At 33.9% G+C, this 25,708-nt stretch overlaps 1 protein-coding gene across 2 annotated transcripts in view; it reads right to left on the reverse strand.

Moving 5' to 3' along the window:
* Window positions 1-25,708, reverse strand: part of LOC105343100 (choline O-acetyltransferase) — an 85,917-nt gene that overhangs the window by 44,634 nt on the left and 15,575 nt on the right. Inside the window, exons 1-3 of one of the 2 annotated variants that reach the window (XM_066066108.1) lie at window positions 10,901-10,922; window positions 6,893-6,932; window positions 6,513-6,703 (exon numbers count right to left, since the gene is read on the reverse strand). In XM_066066108.1, coding sequence (XP_065922180.1) covers window positions 6,513-6,593 — 81 coding nt within the window. In that variant the 5' untranslated portion in view covers window positions 6,594-6,703; window positions 6,893-6,932; window positions 10,901-10,922. Of the gene's footprint in view, window positions 1-6,512; window positions 6,704-6,892; window positions 6,933-10,900; window positions 10,923-25,708 lie in introns of those variants that run through there. The other variant, XM_034456439.2, reaches the window with a different exon arrangement.

Here is a 25,708-nt window from a genome sequence, read left to right on the forward strand (position 1 = left end):
TACCATGCATTCCTTGCATATAGTCAGTATTGAGTTTTATTTTTCGATTTAAAAATAAAACTTTAAGATTACTGCTTCTTCAGATCATTATGCTTGGCGACCCCATCCTTCTTTGCTTTTCGAACATCAAATAAAGAGCGGATCAAATTCACTATACAGCTCATTGTCGAAAACAATCTTGAAGCCCTGTCACACCAAGTTGCATTCCCACAGCTTGTTCCCGGCGTTATAAAATTCATCGAATCGCCGTAGGATCGGAGGAAAATTTCAGAAAAAACTGTACAATTACATTTATAAGTGAAGATGTCACGCTGGCTTCACGCGTACGGCGACCGAGGCGTTTCTACGGAACTCCCGCGGCGTGTTACTGCGTTTCCACTGAGTTCTACTTGGCGATTGACTGTGCCCTCGATGAGTATCCGCCGAGCGCTCATGACGTGTGAAGAGTTTTTACCTCGCGTCCACGGCGTGCTCTGCGTGCTCACTGCGTGCACATGCACAAGACGTGCCTTACGTATTGGTAGGTTAAAGTTACTTTGTACAATTGTATGGGAAACAAACAAGAATTTTAACTTTACAACTAGTGAATTAATGATAAAAATTGTTTTTGTTTTGATGAAATAAGATGAGGTATATTGTAGTTGAAACACAACTAAGTTCTAAATAATTGTGAAAGACAAAAAACTTAGAAGACAGGTCTACAAAAAGAACCGTTACATGTATTAGTTGTTGGAAAACATAGAACACATGTGAAAACATCAGAGCAAAAAGGCATGAATTCCATCTACGTCCTTTAAAAATTCCTGATTTTTTTACAGCTTCTTTTTACATAGTCATCCGCATCAAGTTTGAGAATACTATATCGCTTGCTATTGTACAACAGACATTGTTCGAGTTTTCGTGGTCTGGCTGACAACGCACAAGAAACGCCGTGGAAGTGGGGTATAAACCCTTTAACGAACGCAGATAAAAAGAGAGCGCGATGAACGCACAACAGCTTTTTGGAGTGGTTGTGTGAACGCAGTCAAATAAAAAGAACAACTCTTTCAAAACGCTGCGAGAGCGCGATGGAGACGCAGTAACATCACAAAGGACTCCGAGAGGATTCTGTGCAAGCGCAACCAACTTATCATACACTGAGTCTACACTGCTATTACCTGCATTCCTGGATGCATCAACGGAGCTCTCGTGGCGCTGATGGAGACCTGACAGCGTTGTCACAGCGCTGTAGCATACTCTACTCTTGGCGTTTTACATCGGTTACTTAAATTGCTTTTAAAATTTTAAATTAGCAGTCTTTTAGGTCCATAGTTCAAAATCATAACAATGTTTAAACCAAAATGACGGTATGTTAAAATTTTAGACTGTCTTTGTTTTTAACACAAATACTTAGCTTCGAAGTTATATCATTACATATACATGCACACACTCGGAAAATAAAACTACCAAGAACAAATTATGTAACAAAATTTACAGATCAAATATTTTGCATATATTTTATATGTTTTACGGTGCTACCGTTCTGGCGAGCGCAGCAAGAATTACACATACCTTGCATCATTATCAACCTAGAGTTATTTAGATATCAACGAACGTCAAAGAATTTTTGAGAGAGTATTGCTCTACAATAAGTATGCCAAAGGTACTAATTATAATGGTTATGATACACACAGCGCAACCCCCTACCCCCAGAGAGAGAGAGAGAGAGAGAGAGAGAGAGAGAGAGAGAGAGAGAGAGAGAGAGAGAGAGAGAGAGAGAGAGAGAGCGGTCCCTGTGTGTAGGTGTGTTATTTCCCACTTTTAAATTTAATGGTCTGACTATTATGCAATATCTACATAAAGAAGATGGGTGGATAAGGCGTGTAAAATGCCCATACGCGGTCGGACAGGCTACTAAAAAATCAAAATATCAACAAATCTGATGGGTTTTTTTTTAAAATCATTTAAAACAATACATATTTAACGAATCATTGATTTGTAACCTGTAGGTATGTTCAATACTTGGAATATGTTGACTCAAACAGGCGTATACATATCAAACCCTGCAAATATTGTCATTTTTTAGAACTTCAAGGCATTTTCTTTTATAGAGTGGGTCGGTGCTACATATTTTTCTCATAGTCTAATTAAGGTCTAATGGAAAACAAACCGATTTCAATCAACAAAAACGTGGAGAGATGACCCACTTTACATTAAAAATATCATTTTGTATCCCAACAACTGAACATATTGAAAAAATAATACAAGTCCGGTAATTCGTGACCTTAGTCCCACATAATATTTAAAAAGCCGCCTTTGTTGTGTCTGAAATGGCTCAGTGGTTAGAGTACCTGGCATAAGCTAACCGTATATATCTAGGGTTTTTATGTTACGGGTTCGATACCACCAAAATTTCCGACAATATTTTTTTCTCTTATCTTTTGTTAAATGTATTAAAAACTGACTATAGTTAGAAATTTTGCTTTTGCAAAGTTGTATTATAATATATTTGAATAGATTTAATTGGGGAAAAATAAATTTAAAATTGTATTTCACTACTAAACCGAATGGGCATTTGCGCCATCTTATTCCCCCATCTTCTTTTGAACTGTTTATTTTTCTTTTTATTCCTTTTTATTTAGTTCAAAATGTCCTATTGTTTATTTCCTCCCTACTCATATACTTACCTGCCTTCTGTACATGCATGCACAATTGGCTTAAAAATGGATCGAATGACAGTAAAGTATGGCTCTTGTTAGTATATTCATGTATTTATATAATCTCTATATTAAAAAAAATTTAAAACATATCATATGTCAATGAGGCAGGTATCGTAGTCTATACTGAAATAGCTATACTCATTACAGATGTTTGATCCACCTCTAAATTTATCGCGGGAAATAAAGCGCGAGAGCACTGTGACGTCATCCATGACTTTGTTCGTCTTTGTTTACGTATCTCGACTCAATACATGTAAAAAATCTTTTGAGTCTCGCCAAAGCATATGCGGTACTCAAAACGTGTCTTAAAACTTTAAGACACCGTAAATTACGAGTTAAAAATCGGCCATTTTTGGCATAGCACCACGGGTGAAACCATTAGAGAGCATTATGGGACGTAGACAAAACATTTTGTTTGATAAACTGTAGGTGTAGCTCGTTCTTTTTCCCGCGCACACTGGTTCTTAGAGCTCGCTTCGCTCGCCGGCGCTGTGCGCCGGCGAGCTGCGCTCGCTATAAAGGAATTGCCAATATATATAAAGAATTGTGTATATATAGAAAGCTAGGTCGTATATATATAAACAGTATTGTGATATATAACATATATAAAGCGAAAATTTTCCACTGAGTGATCTTCACTGAGTTTCAGCCCAGCGTCTGCATGAAAAACCCCGCCTACGAAGGAGAGGATCAGCAATATTATGCTCCCAGTGATTAGTTTGAACGATCTAATTAATGTTACATTACATAATTCCGCAGGGATTTGGGAAAAGTCAGTGGCAGATTTAAAGGGAGGGCATCCAGCACCCCTACCTAAATTTTCAAATTTAAGATCTTTTTTCTGTCAAGTTTTTTTTTCTGTTTTTTTTCTGTTTACTGTTGTAAATAAACGATGATATATTTTGTCAATACTTTACCTACTTTTAAGGTTCTACATTAAAGCTGACATGAATTCATAAAAGCATTTGGTCGCCATATTAGTTTCGATCGCTCCTCTACTGTCGCTGGGGTATATATACCGGTTGATAAAGTTACGGTCGGTTGCTTTTTGATCGAGGCATTCAGGTTGCACGGACTTCTGAATGTATGAACTACACAATGTAGTAAAATGTTTGTAATAAATAATAAAGGAATCAACAATCAATAAAATACAAAATATATTTATTCTTTGAAAGATTTTCCAAGGTATCCGTAATATTTTGCACATAGAGCGCTGCCTTACTTCGCATGCACATCGAACACGTGTGTCGTTCATACAGAATGCATAACGTCTGCATCATTTTTAAAACCCCAGCGGCAGTACATCCAACTCTGCAGCTAAATGATAGTCAATCCAAGAAAGTAACAACGTAACATCGTTTCCATTCGTTCCTACAAACACGCTCCGTTTCTAAAAATCCATGCTCGATCTGCCACAGTGTGTAGTTTGCGCATGTGCGATGTTATATTATACACAGGAAAACGATCTACACTTATGGAGGATTTTTGAAGTATCTGTGGCTGTATTTCAGTGTCTTGTTTCGTCATTCATTGGATATACCTTGCCATTGAAGTGGTTGTCATATTATTTTTGTTCCCAACGTGTTGTCTACACGTCTTTTCGTCCAAGGTAACGTGTTCGGGTGAATGAAATACCTGAATGCGGTGAAGCATGAATAGTGCTCTCGGCCTTATATAGGGGGTGTGTAGCGATGAGCAGAACAATGGAAATCAACAACTAATATGGCGGTAGTCGGAGATAAAAGGGAAATAATGCGTATTTATGAATTCATGTCAGCTTTAAATAATACTTTCTACCAAATTTGCAGAACATTAATTTTACTTCATTCCACTTCGATGAACATGAACATTTTATTTTCTGTATCATTTTACAAATAATTAAGTAAGGAATTATCATTTCTTTGAGAAAATGGCTCGAGGCAAAACAATATAAACTAATTTAATGTTCATAAATTTATAACATTATCAACAGAAGAACATACATTTGATTGAAACTGACCAATAACAACAAATATGTAAACTATATAACAAGACTTGAGCTTTGAAGAATTTCAAAATCTGTATCTTGCTTGTAACTCAGTTTTTTTTACTTTAAAATTTTGACTTAGCATTAAAAATACCCATATTAATCATTCTAAACACAACAATAATGAGATTAAACTGCCCCCACCCTCGCGCAAATAAAACCTCAAGGAGTTTGTATAAAGCATTGATACAGGGGCGTCGGAAGGTATTTCATACTGGGACGGCGAATTTGATCGATAAAGAATTTTGGGGGGTGGGGGTGGGGGGGGGGGGGGGGGTAAACCGGATTTGGCTTGAAATGAAGATATTCTACAATGTATCCAGTTATCCTTAACTTATTAAATTATATTGTCACTTATTTGATAGCAATATAAGAAACAAAGCAAAATTGTTCTTAATATTAGTTTTATTTAGTTTGACGACATGAAATGTGTATCAAGATAACGCAACTCACATTTATGTTAGAGAAGTTTATATGCATGTATGAGCAACAATTTTTATTCAACTTATCAGTCTCTGTTGCACATCAAAAACGTCCAAAAATAGATATCCATGAATCCCGCGTTGACTCTAATTTGTTTGTTCATTTTCTAACATTCTTTGAAATTCAGTGGACCAGCCGGTTAGCTGTTGAATCTTAAACTGCCTGCCTCGGGGGCATAACATTGCTGATCCTCTCCTCCTTAGGCGGGGTTTATCAAGCAGACGCTGGGCTGAACTCAGTGGAATATTTTCACTTTATATATTTATCACTGTTGCTTTTATATATCACAGTACTGTTTATATATACACGACCTAGCTTTATATAATTATATATATACACAATTCTTTATATATAATGGCAATTCTTTTTTAAATAAAGCTGCTTATTTTTATATATTCGAGTTTATCTTATATATGTGTGTGTGTTTTTATATATACAATGAGTTTTTCTTATATAGACTTTTCTTTTTATATATCTTATGTGACACTAACAGGCTTCCGTATTAAAGCAATGACAGTGAATTTTAATGTGAGAGGTGTTACACGTACCAAAACGATATTCAAATTCCCCTAACTATCTGTTATGTGCTAACTGCACTATCTTTAATTTGGTCGCTTTATTAAATTAGTGGGATATTAGGGTGCTTTCCATTTAACCGGCATCGCCGGATTTGCCGGAGTTGCCTTCGTCGCCGATTGCTGGAACGCGCGTCGCCGGCGAGCGATTGTGGCAACGCAATATACCGTTGCTGATTAGGAAACAATATGGCGTCGATGTTATCATATTCTACAAAACTAGTATTTCTAAAACTACAATTTGTCATACTACATTGAAATACATTAAAACTGCAAATAGCCAACATTTTTGGATCAAATTTTAAGATAGGTATCAGTTTTAAGCTGCAATCGTCATCGTTGGATCATTGTGACGTTGCCAACCGTTCCATTAACGTCGCCGTTTCCCGATAACGTCGCCGGCTAGGCAACGTAAATGGAAAGCGCCCTAAGAAACTACATCAGCAGATTCCAATAAACATCATTATGTATCGCTCAGAGAGTATCTTTCTATCTGTTTGCATATTATAAAAAATATCTATCTATCTATCTATCTATCTATCTATCTATCTATCTATCTGTCTGTCTGTCTGTCTGTCTGTCTGTCTGTCTGTCTGTCCGTCCGTCCGTCTGTCCATCTATTTGTCCGCCATTCTACTTGTCTGCCTAGATTTGCTTATTCGTCTGTCTGGTTGCATGTCGAGTTTAGCACTTTTAGCGATACATACATGTACAGTAAAAACAACTCACATTAAGGTCCCAAGGAGGGTACTGCTCTTGATCAATGGACGCTACCCTCTTTACATACTCTTTGACATGTCGCGTTGACATGTTGAACAACTTTCACAATTTGTTGCACAGCTTGCAATCAACAGAAAATCATTGTTGTATGACGTAGAATTGGCACATAGTTTTATCTCTTTCATCTAATTTTGCATGATCTGTAGATGAAGACAGTAAAAAAAACGTGTATCTAATTTATTATTATATATCTAGTATAATGGCAACCAATTATTGATCTTCAAATACGTAAATTGGAAAATATTTTCCTTATGATGAACACATTTCTTTGAGCTATTCATATGTTTGCATTTGTATAATCACATTCGAAAAAATGAACATTGATTTACCTTGTTTGCAAGCGCCACATTCACAATCCAACTCCCATCACTTAAAAAAAGAAAGGTCAATATGCATATGATAGCAAATGATAAATACAAACAACTATTAGAAATAGAGGCATACAAGGTTTGACAAATTTTCAGCTTTTAGAATGTATGAGCAACATAAAAAGTCAAGCCAAATATATCTTACTCTGAATCGCTTCTTTAAACATGTTATATACTATGGCAGCGTTATAGGACCATATAAAAAATATTGGTCCGTTGAACTATTAAACTGCTTGTTGTAAATAGCAATTCGTTCGGACGAATTAGATTTTCCCCAAACGAATTACCGGTATTGGTTATTTGTTAGCACGAAGAATTAAATTTTTTTGCGAACGAATTGTAAGGTATTTGTTAGCACGAAAAATAATATTTTTTCGAATGAATTGTTTGATATTTGTTAAAACGAATTTAGTGTGTATTCGTGCGAATTAGCACAAAAAAGAGATAGATTAAACAGATTACCCTCACATGGATGGAAGTTTAAATATGAAATAAGGAGTTAAAGGGTCGGCCTCTAAAGTGGTATTGTCCAGATATTTCAAGAACGGTTAAAAATATACTAAACACTTGTTGAACAAATTTATTGGTATTTACTTTCTTTTTATTTGAAGAAAAAGGGGACTGGACCTTTGAATTTTGGACCCAAAGGGCTCTGAAGATTTCTTTTTATTACTATTCACTTAGCAATAGTTTGTTATAGACTGTAAAAGCAAAATTTTTTGAAGTTATCTACCTATGCAGTATCTTATCTTACTCATGTGTTACGTATTTATAATTTTTAAATGGCAAGATTGTTTTTAAACTAACGTATCTCGATAATTTGAAACAATTTGATAAAGAATATTGAAAAAAAGATGTTTCAAGTCATGCTGTTTAAAATTCCTTTAAGGAGGTACGGGGTCAGCCCCTAAATGTTAGTTTGTGTTCGACCTTTGTTGATAAAAGTATTTTGGTATAAACAAGAGAATAAAAGTTGTAAAGTCTTTGAATTCACAAGTTTTGATTTGACAGTAAGAAAACGTGACTGGCTCTTCAAAAAAAGGACTAGAAGCGACCGTGTTTTTTTTTCCATATAACTCTCAAACTGGAAGTTATACGTGTAGCATCTTTTTTTTATTATCCCTCTTGTAGATATCATATTATTGAACACAAAGTCAAAATCCGTTATGAAGTGGACGATCCATGTTTAAGTTATCACGATCTAAAAATGCAATGTTTCCCGGAATATATTTATTCTCCAGCGATTGTTCAGGAAAACAGTTTCAAATTCACGGTAAGAGTAACGCTTACCAAATATCTTCGTAATAGTTATTTACATCCATGTTACATGAATACAATGTGTAAATATGCTTACTTTTACAAAAATGGCGTTATTTGGGTCAAAATGGCGTTTCCAAATGGCCGACAGCCAGAATCTATAATTCTCTTTTAAAGCCATTTACAGGGATGAAACGTGTAAGTATAACATTATTCAAATATGCACATGTAAAATTAGATTGGAACACTTTAACGAAGAAAAAGAACAGTTCAATATTTTACTAAAAGTTGTTAATTTTTTCCGTTTTGTTTTCTTAAGGTGTATACCGGTATCTTATTTAAACATTCTGTGTTCATGCTTTTCAATATCCGTCTTGTTCCTAAACCTTTCGGGGGGGGGGTTAATTATACTTTATGTACCGATATCATCGACCCGCAAGTTCGTGAAATACAACAAATGCTTACAAAGTTTGAGAGAGGAGAAATATTTCTGCACTATAAAACTGGTGCTTTTAGGCTTTAAAGACTTCGATGTCATAAGCTTATAATAGATGATAACAGAGATACAATCAGGTACTTAAGAACAGTGTACGATATGAAGAACTATTCTAGTATATGTCTGTCTTTTCCAGCAAATAAATCTAACTAAATATATCATTATATACACTGGAAAAGCTCGTGATTCAAATTGAGCCGAGATCAACAAATCGTTCACCTTTTTTTTATATAGTAATAAGTATGCGAAATACGTTTTAGGCAACCCAAAGAGTTTTACTCTTTTTAACCTTACTAAGGACAATTTATATATTGTATAAGGAATCAAGCTGTCTATGTCTTCGTTAAAGATAAAAAGAACCTCTTGCAAAATTGTTAACATGTGTTTGGCCAAATGTGCTGAGGAAAGTATAGTAATTCTTGTTCATATTCAGAGGAAAATTTGAGGCTTTTTTATGCTAGACCATGCCAGTGTTAATTTGCAACACACCCTCACAACTAAGTTTGCCGATGGATGTATGAACCTCTTTAAAGCCGGTAGACATCTCTGTCAATGTTGTTGAAGAGAAAATGTTCCCACTTTTATAGAACTCTTATTTCTACAGCATATCGAGAAAATCGACATAATAAGTGAACAGAAACAAGTATGAAAAGGGGAATTAACTGACTAGAAAATCAAAGAGTTTGAGAAGTTCTTTAGTTATATGGATAACCAAGACACATTGCCCACTGACACGATTTAATTTGCTTTCTTCCTAAAATCATGGCCCGGGAATATGTCCCAACTTAGGATTTGCCTTACGTTGCTTATGAAACAAAAATACACCATAATGATAGGGAGACAGGCATATATAAGCATGCCCAGCAGAGATAGGATAAAAAAAATTAAGAGATGTTTGTTTGTTGCTGGAACCTTAAGATCTTATACCTAAAGCTTTCTTAGATTTGATAGCTTGCAACTGCCCCATAGCTTGCAGAACCTTTATGTGTGAATGTAAACGTGCCTACTTCCCGGGTAAAGACATTTGCAAATTTTAAATCACAATCTTATCATTAAAAAAAAAAAGACTGTATAAATCACATGATTATATACTGTAGCTTAATATGGGAAAACAGAAAAATGTTTTCCAAATAATTAAAAAGCTGATGGAGTTTTTTCTATTAATACAAGTGTTCAAATTTGATTGTCAGTTACATCATTAGTATTGAAATTATGATATTCAAACATTTTCCCCATTTAAGAGGCCTTTAGTAGTCTATATAGAGATTAATGAAATTTGGCTACTAGTATACACCAATTTGAATTGCCATTTTGACAAAATTAACATTATTTTCATGAAGACCAACACATTGCATCGAACTTGGCACAACATAATTATGATAAATATGTTTGCTAGACCAATTTGTGATTTTGTATTGTTATTTTTTTCCATTAAAGAGACTGTGACACGAAAAATGGCGAAATCTGGCTGTCCACCATTTTTAACTATTTATCGCGATCAACATATTTTGTTTGACTCAGAACACCTTAGTTATGATAAAATGCTATGCTGAACCAATTTATAATCGTTTGTTACCACAATTTTAAAGACTTAACAGAATTATAGAATTTTCCCGTCGAGCATTTTGACCGCCATTTTGACCTAATTAGCAAGATTTTTGTCATAGCAAGCATATTTTTCAGACTAAGCACGCCTTAATTAATATGCAAAAATACCTTTGCTGGACTGAATTATGATTTTTTTTTATGCTTTTTCCCTAGTTTAAATTTTTTAGGAAAAAAATTATAAAATCTGGGATGTGCCATTTTGAATCGAATTGAATTTGACCTAATTAACGCTTTTTGGGAGAAGGCCAGCAATTTTTTTTCAAACTTAGCACACTTTAGATATGATAAAACACTAAGCAGGAACATTTCATTAATGTTTGTCAAAAATGAAAAGACTTTAAGAAAAAAATATAAAATTTAGTTGTCCGCCATTTTGAATCGCCATTTTGAGCTACCTAACGCCATTTTCATGAAGGCCAGCATGTTTTTTTGGAATCAACACACTTTAATTATGTTTAAAAACCATGCTGGACCAAATAATAATCATTTGCCGTAAAAGGTTTTTTTCTTGACTCAATCGAACTAGACTAGTAAACATTGTAATTGTGAGCCGCAAAAAACATTCGTTATTAGACGTCAACAACTTTATATAATCTTATATCACATACCTAGGGTTTAAATCACACGGGTAGGCGAATTTTCTGTTTATATCACACATGGCAGAAAAGGGTATATTTTCTATAAGTATACGATATAAAAATCATAAGATAGCAATTTTATATATCACATCCTATACAGTGTATTAGCCCAAGGTCGCTTTTTACTAGTATCTCATACGTGTGGTGTATACTACCCATGTGAAAAACCTTTGATATATCAAACGGGTGATGGTTTATCACTATTTTTAATACAGCCCCTCGCCTCAACGCTTCAGTGTCCTATTTTGGAAGATTTGCTAGTACTTTCAACAAATCTATATCTATGCTCACTGGCGTCGGAAGCAAATTGAAAGTGGGGGGGGGGGGGGGGGGCTAGACTAATCTTCAGAAATATTGAGAAAAAAGTAATTCCCCAAATCATGGAAATCCTAATCCGGGGGGGGGGGGGGGTGCCTATACTTCCAAAAAAAAAATTACTTACCCAAATTTTTTTGGGCTAGTATGCTTCTGAATCCAACTTCTCAATTTTTCAAGGTAAATTTAGGAACAATAATCTTTCCTGCGAGAAAAAGTGTGGGGGGGGAGGGCTGAACCCTCTATCACGCTATGTTTCTAATGGTTAGGTATAACTTTGCAAAAAAAGTGGGGGGGGGGGGCTAAGCTCCCCCTAGCCCGACCCCCCCCCCCCCCCCCCCCCGGTTCCGACGCCTTTTATGCTATATCATATACTATATCAGCATTTCGATTTAATCAAGTGAATACGCTCTGAGAAAAATTATTTACAGCTAAAAACTTATTTCAAGGTTTATTTCAGTGAAACTTTACATTAAAACAGTTAGATTTATCTCTGAAATGACGTACTAAATTGCATTGCGCAAGGTCACAATAACAGCATATCACAACGTTGCATCATTGTTTTTAATCTTTGAAAAAAGCAAATTCGGGTCAAATAAGGGACTGTCTCAAAAGCTTCATAAAATAAATCAAATTGTATAAAATAAATAGAACATCTATAATTGTGTTATGTTATATTTGCTTTATCAAACTCGTTGCAACCCTCGCGAATATATACACCATTTCAACTCGTTGGATAAAGCAAATATAAAATCACACAATACAGATATCCTCTATATATCAGGCCGAGAGCCGTCAGGCTGATATACAGCGACCTCGGGCTAATATAGGATGCGATATGCCATCTAATAATCTATATATCTATAACTTTTTACTGACGAATATTTTATGATATATTATGTAAAATCACACATGTTTATCTTACAGTTATTTACCCAAACATTATGAAAGTTTTCTCATAACTTACGTAATTAAAGATTTTAAGGGTCTGAAAAATCCAATATTATGACCATATACTAGGGGTTTAAGGCACCGATATTTTGATTATTCATATCTCAATAAAGGATAAATATTTCGAAAAGCAATATAGTAAAGAAGATGCTTAGAATGATGTTCTTGACAATATGCAACCAACAAATTTTCGTGAAATGGCCCCGCTAAGGGGATAAAGGGTCGGTCTTTTTAAAAAACGTTTTTTCCTTGATATCTCAGGAGGGGTAACAATTTTCCAAACATTTTTTAAACAAAATGTGTTAAAATTAAAAGACTGTCTTTTGATATTAAGAAAAAAGGAGTAGGCACCCAAATTAGGGACCAAAAGTGGTCTAACGTAGTTCATTCAAAGCTCTTGACTAAGATTATTTTATAATATGTTACAGAAGAGAAGTAAACATTATTTACCCATACATTAAAGAAGTTTTCTCTTATGTAATAATTGGTTTTTACGGTCCGAAACTGCAAGCGTTACAAGCAACCTTCCCCAGCAACTGATCAGAAATTTTACGTCATCAATAGGGAGACGCTACCAGGCCGTTTATTCATATCTCAATAAAGGATAAATATTTCGAAAAGCAATATAGTAAAGAAGATGCTTAGAATGATGTTCTTGACAATATGCAACCAACAAATTTTCGTGAAATGGCCCCGCTAAGGGGATAAAGGGTCGGTCTTTTTAAAAAACGTTTTTTCCTTGATATCTCAGGAGGGGTAACAATTTTCCAAACATTTTTTAAACAAAATGTGTTAAAATTAAAAGACTGTCTTTTGATATTAAGAAAAAAGGAGTAGGCACCCAAATTAGGGACCAAAAGTGGTCTAACGTAGTTCATTCAAAGCTCTTGACTAAGATTATTTTATAATATGTTACAGAAGAGAAGTAAACATTATTTACCCATACATTAAAGAAGTTTTCTCTTATGTAATAATTGGTTTTTACGGTCCGAAACTGCAAGCGTTACAAGCAACCTTCCCCAGCAACTGATCAGAAATTTTACGTCATCAATAGGGAGACGCTACCAGGCCGTTATTGATGCCAACGGTGGGCATACAAGACATTGAACATTTATGACCTTAAACTTCTGGGGCCCGTTTCCCAAAAAGGCCTACGTCCAGGTGTAAGCTTAGTCCGGACTAAATCAGGGACTAAACCTCAAAACCAGACTAAGTTGCGTTTCACAAAAAGGCGGAAACTTAGTCGGGACTAAATTTGGGTTTAAATCTACGCCTGCTTATGGGTAGGCGTAAGTCCTTAGTCTGTGCACAAAAATGGCGAGTGTTTTGTTTTTAAGGCAAAATAAACAGAGAATTTAAATTTTTGGTTTGTTTTACGTGTTATTAAGGGTAAAAATTCTCATTTATCGAAATATTTGTACATTTACATGTACGTAAAACTTTTAAAAAATACCTATTGTTCGATAACCGTTCCTATTTCTAAATAAATGAAGATTAAATCAATTTGATAATTAATGGGCTTACCTTATTAAAAGCGTGTAATATACATTACTACTCTTTAAAGAAATCTACTTTAAGTATGAAGAATTAAAGATGGGTATACCCCGATAAATGATATAAACACAATAATTAAAAAGATGCTATAATTCTAAAATGAACATGTATTCCCCAACAAGATAGATGTATACATAAGTACGAATAGATTATTGATTTTTAAATCAATACTCAGTAAGCATATACTAGAATTTAATGTTTCTAATCAAATTTGAACCTATGAAACGAAACCGATTTCAAAATATTGAGAATATTCCGTTGAATAGGAGCAACGCAAAACGTTTACAGTTGTAATTTGTCCTTGTGTGTGGTTGTATATTTTTTACCTATATTACTTACAACTTTACAACACCTATACATTCTCATTTTCATTTTTTTACTCCTAGTATCTTTACAAAACTGCATGAAAGCTACATGTATTTTGATTGTTTATAAACTCGCATTTAGATACATGTACAATTTTTGTTAAAATATTACTTAAAAATATATATTTTTAAAGCGTGCAAAGTGTGTATCAATTCCAGATCTATTGACAAGCGTTTGTCAAGGTTCTTGAAGATTCTAAAATTTCACATGCACACTTCCTTGAATTTTCGGAAATCAAATTCATTAATCTTATTTATTCTAGGATTAAGTGAATAACTGCCTTCATATTTAACATCGATTGTAATTCTTTTAAATAGGTATGGTTTACTTGTACTATCAATGATTTTCGTGCATATGTATGTGCTGTTTATTTGTATCATTTAACTGAATCTTTATTTACTCGAGTTTATGATAGTTTTGTTTCATCATATTTAAGATGTATGTATATCAAGGGATGTTTTCCCCCGAAGTTGTCGACTTACAATACAAAAGCGTTGTATTAGCAGTTTTACAACAGTGTGCATTATTTACACATTTAACTAGCTTGCATTTGTCATACTTACTATATGAAGAATTGTATACACCCCCACCCCAATAACCCAAAACAGATAGGGAAAAAAGTAAAACTCAAATGTACTTGTTAAAACCGCTAAGGTGCAGAATGTCTTAGCCAGAGGGGGTGGGGGATTTTTTAGATGCCTTTTCCATTAAACTTTTAGAAACCTTTTATTTATAAAACTTTCTTCAGATAGGTAGGGTGTTCTCAAATGACTGCTTTTATATTTTTATTTTAATCAAGATACTGTGTACAGGGTTATTTTCGTCTCGCGTAACTTCCGCCCTTCTACACTTGCAAACAGTTTCGCTCTGTCGTGAATTCACCAAGTCACAGTTGTTACTTAAGTTACTTGATATTAGACAGTGAAAATCAACAAGTCTTAAATTTGTCCGCTGACAACGAGGGTTAAATGATTGAAAATTAAACGGGGCGAATAATTCCCTCTATACCTACAGTATATATTACTTTCACCCCCCCCCCTCCCCGAAAAAACCCAAAACAAAACAATCAATCGATTAAATAAAAAACAGGAAAGGGAGTTGGGGAGACCCCGGCCTCAAATGTTGATTATTCCTGTCTTGTTAATTGTTGACAATATATTTCAAAACTTTTATAATTTTAATCGCAGAAAATCAAGAATTGTTTCCATGTCATTGTCTACATTCTTTCGATATTGGAACAAATGATGGAACTTTTCTTCCTTCTGTAGACATGGACAAGGCTTATGTAATGTTATTTATACAGTAGATATTATAGATTTCAGTTGGTTGCTGTTTATAACTCATGGTCATATTATTTTCTATAAATAATATAGTGATATGGTAAAAAAGAATCAAGCCTTATCCCAGCAACTAAAAGTGTCTAAATATCTATATGAAGCATACTTATCATTCTGTAGATTTATGCGGGCATATCTACTGTACCCTGTCCATGTATTCTATAAATATTTGAAGTTTACACGAACATTGGGGTTAATTTCTATGCATTGTTTCGTTCAATTAATATTTACGATTGTGCCTCAGTATCATATACAATGCATTTAATTGTCATATATTTAGTTTCTGAAACCTTTAAGATATGCCTCTTTTATATCAACTGTTTTTCCCTAAAATTTCGTTATGTTATGAAGTGTATATAGGCATTTGTTCTACTTTCATTAATATAAACTGTTATGAACAACTTCAACTATGCACATTCAGTAGTTAAGTATAACATGCGTTCTTTCGGGTACAACATGTACTATGAATTGGAAAATTAATCCACCACTATAATCATAGCCTCAAAGCAAAACAAAATACGATATGCGCATGCTTAGTACTCAGCGGAGATGTCTAAGTTCTTCGACATTTAAACCCTTACTTACGCCTCTTTCAGAAACGCAACTTAGACCCGACTAAATATTGGCGTAAATTTGTTAGTCGGACTAACTTAGGCCCATATTTACGCCTTTTTGAGAAACGGGCCCCTGATGTTCAGGACACTCTAATTAAAAATGATCATTTAAATTGTTGAGATTATAAAATATAAATTATCTTATAATTCTTTTATTTTGTTTGCCATAGTATCTACCAAAATAATTTCATGCGTTTCTTTTTTTTGAATAGTTTATGCATGTACCGGTATATTAAACGACGCTTGACTATTGTAAAAAAAAAATTCAACATTTTAGTTGGAAGAATGGCTGAAAGCGGTCGAAAACGGAGATAATATCCCACAAACGAACACTATTTTGCCATCGTAAACGATATGAAAAGCATATCGAGGGTGGGGGTGAATACTAATTATAATATATAATAACCAACTCAGGTGAGGGGCGTCGGTCATGACAAAAATATTAAAATATGACACATTTTACAAATATGCAACTTTAAAGTACCAGTCATCTTAATTATCTTTTTTGTTGTCTCAAATTGAAGAATAAATTTCATATAATATTTTCCACAATATGTGTTAACAAGAGGCCAATGGACCACATTGCTCACCTGAGCAACAATAGACTTCATAAAAACATTATAAAATCAGCATTTTATTGTATGTCATATACGACAATGTAGTCTAACAGATCCTGTATTTCCCTGGATATTCTGTTTATCATTGATCCCCCCCCCATTGTGGCCCCACTTTACCCCGGGGACCATGATTTTTAACAAATTTGAATCTACACTGAGGATGCTTCCATTCAAGTTTCAGCTTTTTTGATCGAATTTTTAAAGTGTAACTCTATGTATACTCCTATTTAAAAATTCGACCCTCCCCCCCCCCCCCATTGTGGTCCCACTTTACCCCGGGGGACCATGATTTAAACAAACTTGAATTTACACTATCTGAGGATGCTTCCACACAAGTTTCAGCTTTTCTGGCCAAATGGTTTTTAAAAAGAAGATTTTTAAAGATTAACTCTATATACTCCTATGAAAAACTTCGATCCCCCATTGTGGCCTCACCTTTTTGAAAAATATCACCAATATTTTCAATAAATCATAATTATTTCCCCTTAAAATAGGGCATGGCCCTTTTTTTAACAAACTTGACTCCCCTTCAGCTAATGATGCTTTGTGCCAAGTTTGGTTGAAAATGGTCCAGTGGTTCAGAAGAATATGTCGAAAATGTGAAAAGTTTACAGACAGACAGACGGACTGACGGACGCCGGGCAAAAAGTGACCAGAAAAGCTCACTAGAGCTTTCAGCTCAGGTAAGCTAAAGATTATATTAAACAATTTTTCTCTACATTATGACTCTAACGATTGGGGACCGCCACAATTCCTTTATGTTAAATGCATAATTAAACAAATAATATCTAAGACCATCTGAACATAATTACATTGTATCTATATTAAAAAAACTAAGAAAATATCAGTCAGAGGAATGATACATTTATCTGTATTTTATCAGACGGGACAATTTAGTCGGACGAAGCATTTGACGACAGCGGGCACTCTGACAGATAATCGGGTTTATCCGAGCCCTCTACAGACTACAAAATTGAGATGATTATAACAATATTTCAAAACAAGATTCCATGCATTGTTCGTCACTATCTCTTTCTGAAATGAGTATAAGGTCGTAATAAGCGCGGTTTATGTTCTGGATATGTGGTTTATATATAAGATGTGAAAATATTTACTGTCTATGGCAGACGTCGCTTTTGTTACGTTCTTAACCAAGCAATTCTTTAAAATCAGATATATGACAAGTAAAAAATCATACTACACATGTATATGCATCTCTATTTCGTCAGATAATCGATTGTAATTCATATAGTACTAATGATGAGACTGAAATCTACACGACATATCTTAAGCAAGTTACGGGCTATGAAGATGGCGATATTAACTCACTAAAGGCCCATGGGCCACATCGCTCACCTCACCTAAACAACAGTCCTCGTATCTTTCATTTTTTTTGAAAATGAAACTGTTCTAACTTACACATTTAAAGATTGAAAATACATAAAATCAATATATCGTAGCATAATTATATAAAAGTAAGATAACTGAAACTTACTTTAGGAACATCATATCATAATTTCTAAGATCCAACAACTTACCAATCTTAAGGCGATTTTTTATCCGAATTTCAATCGACTTGCTCAGGTTAGTTGATGGGAGTCGATTGTTGAGGTGGTCACATGTTAATATCGATTCTCGATTAACAAAACCTATTCAATATTTTTGTTGTACGGGAAAAATTATTGTCACTTCACGATTCTCACCAGGGAGTCTTTTGAATATCGGATGCACAGCAGATTTTTAATCGACTTTCAGACTTTGTTTTCGACTTTCAACTTTGGTGTTCACAAGGTGCGTGTGATTTACACGGAATATTTTATAGCTGATATTTATACAGACGAACCAAAAAGCAAATTGGCCGACACAGACCCATTTCTTTATCGATATAATTTATACATAAACCATTGCGCTGTGTCAGTAGTTTTTGGTCAAACAAAAACCTTATAGAACTCAAACTTTTCTACCTTGATTTAGAGAAATCAGCCTTTGCACTTGCATTATTATGTGGCACGCTTGTCTATCGACAAATGTCACTTCTCAATTTCCTCATCCAGTAATGAACATACACTGATTTAAAAGACGACATCGAAATATCATAAACTTAATAAGATATAAAATAACAAGGGCACCGCAAAGCGGAGCATCCCCAATAAAAGTATTTTGCGGGGAAATGCATTATTCAGAAATAAACATGTAATTGAAGAGACCAAATATTTAACTTGTTAAAAACCATTTTGAATCAAAATATTTGTTTATTTTTATCCCCATGCACGCTCTGTGTGTATCCATGGGGGATGGTGCATTTACGTGGTTGTACAATTCCTCCCATTACTAGCGGAAACACACCACAAACGTGTTAAACTTAATAATATAGTTTAATGAATTCTCTTTATCCTGCGACACACATTACGCATTTAGACAATTAGTGTAGGCAAATTTAAGTTTCATATTGAAAATGAAACGTAGCCAAGACCTGGCGATTTATAGTCTGCTCTATGAGAAAATTCGAGTTAACATGTCGTGATTTTAACCCCAATATTTAAAAGAGAGTAACCTATCTTCATCGATTGACACGAAAAATTTTTCTCATATTGACGATATTCGTCAAAGTCCCCCCTGAAATATGAACCTGTTCTTCTCTAAGTAATTCGTTAAACATAGCCCGAAATTCGGCTCATACGGCTTAAATTAGGGTGAACTTAATCTCCTGCTTGCTTCAGGTTTTCACTTTGGACATCCTTTCCACTCCCCATTTCTCAAAAACGCTTGCTTTTTACCTTTACAGGGCTAACATCCAACAAAATATCAAGTTTACTCTCACGAACTGGAAGTCCAACATAAATTTTCTAAGTGTTGTAATTTTAACGATATTTTAAAAAATATATAACAGAGTTCCTTGAAAATAAATAGCGTTTGTCCTTTAAACATGCTTATGAAGTGTACGAAGTTTGATAAATATGCATGCGAGGGTTTTCTTTGAATTTTGCTAAAAAGGCTGAAATGGACACACATACATACATACACACGCACAGCAGCGATGCTATATCCCCTTCGCAACAAGTTGCGCGAGAGGATAAAAACACCTGGACAATCGATGTTTTATTTCACTGCAGTTTTACTGCATATTTTACTGTATTTTTATTTAACTGTTATTTTAACTGTTTAATTTATTTAACTGTGTATTCTTTGTCTTTTTTTTAATCAAGAGCGAGACAATTGTTACACTCTAATTGTACGACTAATAGATTTATTACATAGTTTTAGATTGACTTATTCAATACATTGTTTAAATAATTGTATTTTTAAATAACTTGGCATCTTAACCATAAACTGAAAAAAATAAGATATTGTGGAACATCACGAAATTTTCATGTAATTGAAAATAAATTGTAATCAAAATATAATAAACTTTACAAAGAAGATGGGGGAATAAGATGGCACAACTGCCCATTTGGTTTAGTCGTAAAATACAATTCAAAATTTAACATTTTTCAATTAACCTTCAACCTAAAACCCAAGTTCTATAAATTTACCTAACGTCTGGGGCCCGTTTCTCAAAAAGGCCTACGTCCAGGCGTAAGCTTAGTCCGGACTAAATCAGGGACTAAACCTCAAAACCCGACTAAGCTGCGTTTCACAAAAATGCTGAAACTTAGTCGGGACTAAATTTTGGTTTAAATCTACGCCTGCTAATGGGTAGGCGTAAGTCCTTAGTCTGTACACAAAAATAGCGAGTGTTTTGTTTCTAATGCAAAATATACAGATAATTTTAATTTTTGGTCTGTTTTACGTGTTATTAAGGAAAACGTTCACTTTTTTTTCGAAATATTTGTACATGTACGTTTAACTTAAAAAATACCTATTGTTCAATAACTGTTCCTTTTTCGAAATAAATCAAGATTAAATTTATTTGATAAATAATGGGCTTACATGTACCTTATTAAACATAAGTACTATACATTACAACTCGTTAATGAATTTTCTAAATAGGTTGTATATATAGTGAAGATTCTAAATTGTAAAATCGTGACCCCCGGACAAAAAGTGGGGCCCCAGGAGGGGTTTAAATTTTAACATATATAGGAAAATGTTTCAAAATCTTCTTCTCAAGAACTATTATAATGCAACAGTTTGGGATATTACTATGCATACATGTACATCCTTAAATAATGTAGATTCTAATTTGTAAAAATCGTGACTCCCAGACAAATAATGGGGCACCAAGAGAGGTTCAAAATTTAAACATTTTAAAAAATATAAAGGAAACGTTTAAAAATGTTCTTCTCAAGAACTACAATTTTATAGTTTGTGGAATTACTATGCATGTATCCCTGGCTTATGTAGATTTTTAATTGGTAAAATCGTGACCCAGGACCGACAAAGTTTATTATAGAAATATAAAGGTAACATGTTAAAAAATCTTCTTCTCAAGAATTACAATGCTTCAATTTGTGATATTACTAGCATGCATACAATCTTAGATAATGTAGGTTTGATAGTTTTAAAATAATGACCCCTTGACTAATACTGGGGAACCAATCTGGATTAAAAGTTAAATGTAGAAGTATATATGGAAAATGTTTTAAAATCTTCTTCTCGAGAACTACAATGCTTCAATTTGTCAGATAACTACGTAAGCATTCTCAAACAGTGTAGATTCGAAATTATAGAAGCCGTGACCCTCGATCTAATACTGAGCCCCAAGAGGTGTTCAAAGTTTAGCATAGAAATATAAAGGGAAAATGTTTAAAAATCTTTTTCTAGGGAACTATGATGCTTCAGCTTGTGAGATTACTATGCAAGCATCCTTAAATAATATAGATTCCAAATAAATAAAGCTTTGGCACTGGACTAATACTGGGGCCCCAAGAGCGGTTCAAAGTTTAACATAGAAAGATATGTTAAAAAAAAATTTAAAAAGTTTTTCTCGAGAACTATAATGGTACAGTTTGTGAGATTACTATGCAAGGATCCTCAAATTGTGTAAACTCTAATGTAGTGGAACTAAGAGTTATCTTTCTTGATGTTGTTCTGTACAGTCTGAGAGTTATTCCTCTTGATGTGGAACTCTTTTACGTTCAGTTGTTCAGGCTATGTACGTGCAGTCCCGCCGCAGTGCTACATATTTTCATTTCTATGTTACTACTAGTATATTGTTAAAGCCAACTATAAACCTCGGACCAATACTGGGGCCCCAGAAAGGGGTTCAATGTTTAAAATAGAAAAAGCATATGCTACGAAATAGAATATCACAAGGAACTGCTGTTCAGGTGAGCGATGTGGCCCATGGGCCTCTTGTTTTAATAGGGATTTAAGAAAACATAAAACAAAAACGTTTTCATTTGATAATTTTCTTCTAGCCATATAGGAGGAGCCAAGTAGCACGCGGCGCATGGTGTGATCTGTACTGTTATACTTAAACTGATTGACAGGCGAAGCACGTGGAGTCCTGAGATAAAATCCCGCTCAAATGACCAACTTTAGAAACTTAAAGCAAAATAATATAGTTCAGTGATAAAACTTTAATTTAAGTCTTATAATCAACACACAAGTCTTCGTAGAAAGGTGTGAATACCGGCATCTCGTGTACACCTGTTTAAGCGTCCAAATATACAGAGTTAGTTGTAAAGTACAATAACTGCTAAAAAAAAAAACTAGATGCTGTCATTAGACAGTAATACCCGCACCAAGTGTTTGCCCCTAAATAACACTGTTTTGTACCAGTTTAATTAAAAATGAAGGCCACATGCAAGATCCTGTAATCCATGTAAAAATTATAATTTTCATAACTGAAGGATGAGATCCCTTCCCATATGATAATACACATGAACAGCATTTTATGTGCAATTTGGGGTTGAACTGTTTGCAGTGAATTTTCAGTTAATCAATAATCTTAACATTTCATGTCATAGAAAGTATAATGGTCTATATAATTATTACAAACAAAATTAAAAATTAAATTATGCCCCCTCCCCTTGGCGGTTGCCGGATTTAGATTTGCTTCTGTGTACCTACATGTACATCATCGTGTACACAGATTTAGAGAAGGGTGGGAGTGAGGGGTCCAGACCCCCCCCCCCCCCCCCCATGAAAATTTATTTATATCAATAGTATAACAAGAAATCATATTGACGCAAGCGTCAAATGGGCCGCAAAAAATATGAATCATTGGTTGTTTACATAAAAACACACCACAAAGAAGAAAATAAGAGTTGTTTGTACTAATTTTTATGGTAATTTTAATATACTTTCAGCAACTTGTTTTGAAGTTTAACATTTTACTATTATCATAAAGAATCGAGTTCGTTACTGTAAACATTTCTAACGGTAATTGTATGATCATTGCCATAGTATGAAGTAATGGAGAACACGTTGATTTGTACATTACTCTAATACAAAGTTCAAATCATCATTTTTCTCTTGGAGATTATATATTTCAAACCATTTTGGGGTATTTTTGTTGCATTGTATTGAATGAAAACTTAATGCGTTAGTTTTATGATTTCAAGGGATCACATGAAAAAATAGAAATGAGTTAGTTCAAATTTTCCAGTCAATTCAAATTTTCATTTCTGTCATATTTTTGCGTAAATAATTGATATGGATGTCATTTCATGATATTTTCTACCACATTTTACATGGAAATATAATAAATACACACACAAAGTCATTTTATTTGACACGGCACATAGAAATTCAAATAATCATTAATTAAAATTTAATGACATTCAGGTCTTTAGTATTTCAGGTCTTTAGTATGCCCCGCATACCGTTTTGTAAGAATGAAGAACTCCGAAATTTTCCTAATAGATTATAATCTCGGTAAAAACGCGCCAAACACGACAATCTACTAAGAATGACCTATTTTTCATTTACGAGTAAAACAAAAAAAAATGTGATATTTTTTAAAAGGCATAACATATATTTCTACATGCAAATTTACTTTTAATTCATAAAAATAAGCATATGTTAATTCTGTTAAAAAAGAACGATGCGGCAGAAACGCGGTAACAATATTTAACTGTATATCAAACAAGTATTCCTTTTCAAGGAATGATCGGCAATAATGATATATAGATAGCTAGAAGCAATCAACATGATCAGTTTGATGTAAAATAATTAAAAAAGAACTGTATTTTTACAAAATATAGAATATTTTGAATCTGTACACCATAATTTCATCATTATAAACCGTCAACAAACTTAATTTTGAAATAAATTTGGGGAAAGCCATTCGTAAACTCCTTGTCTAGTTTTACATTTTTAACGTAATTTTCTTCTTTTTCAGAATACTGGGTAAGGCTCTTCAAAGAGTGTACAAAGGAAGAGTTGTATTAAAATAATTTAATGCGACTGAAAAACATTGAATGCCATCATAACTTGCTATTGAGGTCGCATTATAACGTAACCTTGTTTATAAATCAAGCCGTCTTCCTAGCTACTATTATGCAACATCAATGATCGAGGTCAGTTCATGGAGCATCTTCTTATGATTGAGGTCAGTTCATCAAGGTCAACTGCATTACTGAATGAATCTTTCGATCGAAATTCTTACGCGTGAGACAAAATGAGCATTCTTGAATAAACAGGTCGAACTGTATTTAATGTATGTTTGCATCTCTTAAGGTAAATGAATTGAAATAAAACTGAGTAAAATGTTATATAAATACTAAACCAAAGCTTCAAGTTTTTATAAGAACTACTTTATTTATGCATGCGGAATGTGTGCGCACGTGGAAGCATTTGTCGGATGCCTCATTACCGTCTTCCTTGGAAGACGGTATAAAGAGTTGAAATAATTTACAGTCTCCGGGTTGTGCACTTCCTCTCCTTTGTGATTAGTAGAAAATACATGATGTGAAAATGTACATTTATTTCATTGGTTAAAATACTGTTCGGCGCAAGGGAAATAATTTTCTGATGATATTTTTCACGTACGACTTAACAAATTTCGTAGATTTCAAATCTTAAAAAGTGAGAAAACGAAAAAGCAATACAAATTGCTTAAAATGAAAGTCAGCCTTTGATTTTCAGGTCCAACTCGTTAAAGGCAATATTCTACATGTATAATATCTATTGAAATTATTTGCTTTTCTTTTCTTTTATTATTTTTATTCAAATATAAAAATGAAATAAAAAATTGATGCGGTAAGTCTAATATCGGTAAAGTTGTTTGCATCTTAGACAGAACACTGTGCCGGATAATAGTGCCAGTGCCAAGGTGGCATTTTTGCACCCGCTTAAGCTGCATATAACGAAAAATTCAAATATGCCATATGATAGACCATTGCTTAAAGAGTTAACATCCACCTTTTTTATCATTGTATCTCACCTGTCAGGTGAGATATTTACCTTTCAAAAATAAATTCCTATAGGAAATGATTTTTCCCATAGGAAAAACAATATTCCTATAGGTAATTTAAAGTTTCCGATCGGAATACAAGAACCTCCTACAGGAATTTCAATTCCGATAGGATTTGATAAAATCCGATAGGAAAACTTAATATCCTGTAGGAAATCTACATGTCTGAATCAAATTCCTACAGGAAATACCATTCTCCTTTAGGAAATATAATTCCTACAGGACTTTTATAAAATCCTATCGGATTGTCAATATTTCCTGTAGGAGAATCAATTATCCTATAGGAAGTATCATTTTCCTATGGGATATTAATTATTAAAGGTAAATATTCCACCTGTCAGGTGAAACACACTTAAAACAAAAGTGGTTGTATACTCTCTAGACAATGGTCTATCATTTAGTATACATGGATTTTTCCGAAACTGCATCTTAAGCGGGTGCAAAAATGCCACCTTGGCATTGGCATAATTATCCGGCACAGTGTTACAGGTAAAACCACATGTTTTTTTTTTTGTTAAACAAATTGCTGGATGCAGCGGAATAACTTTGATTTTATCAAAATAATTCGAGTCTACGACCCTTCCTTAGATCTTTTTTGCTCTACTATACACGATATCAACTTACAAGCTCGTGTGCGCATTTCTCAATTTTAGACATGCAGG

This window comes from Magallana gigas, chromosome 7 (genome assembly GCF_963853765.1).
Source record: "Magallana gigas chromosome 7, xbMagGiga1.1, whole genome shotgun sequence".
NCBI classification, from domain to species: Eukaryota; Metazoa; Mollusca; class Bivalvia; order Ostreida; family Ostreidae; genus Magallana; species Magallana gigas.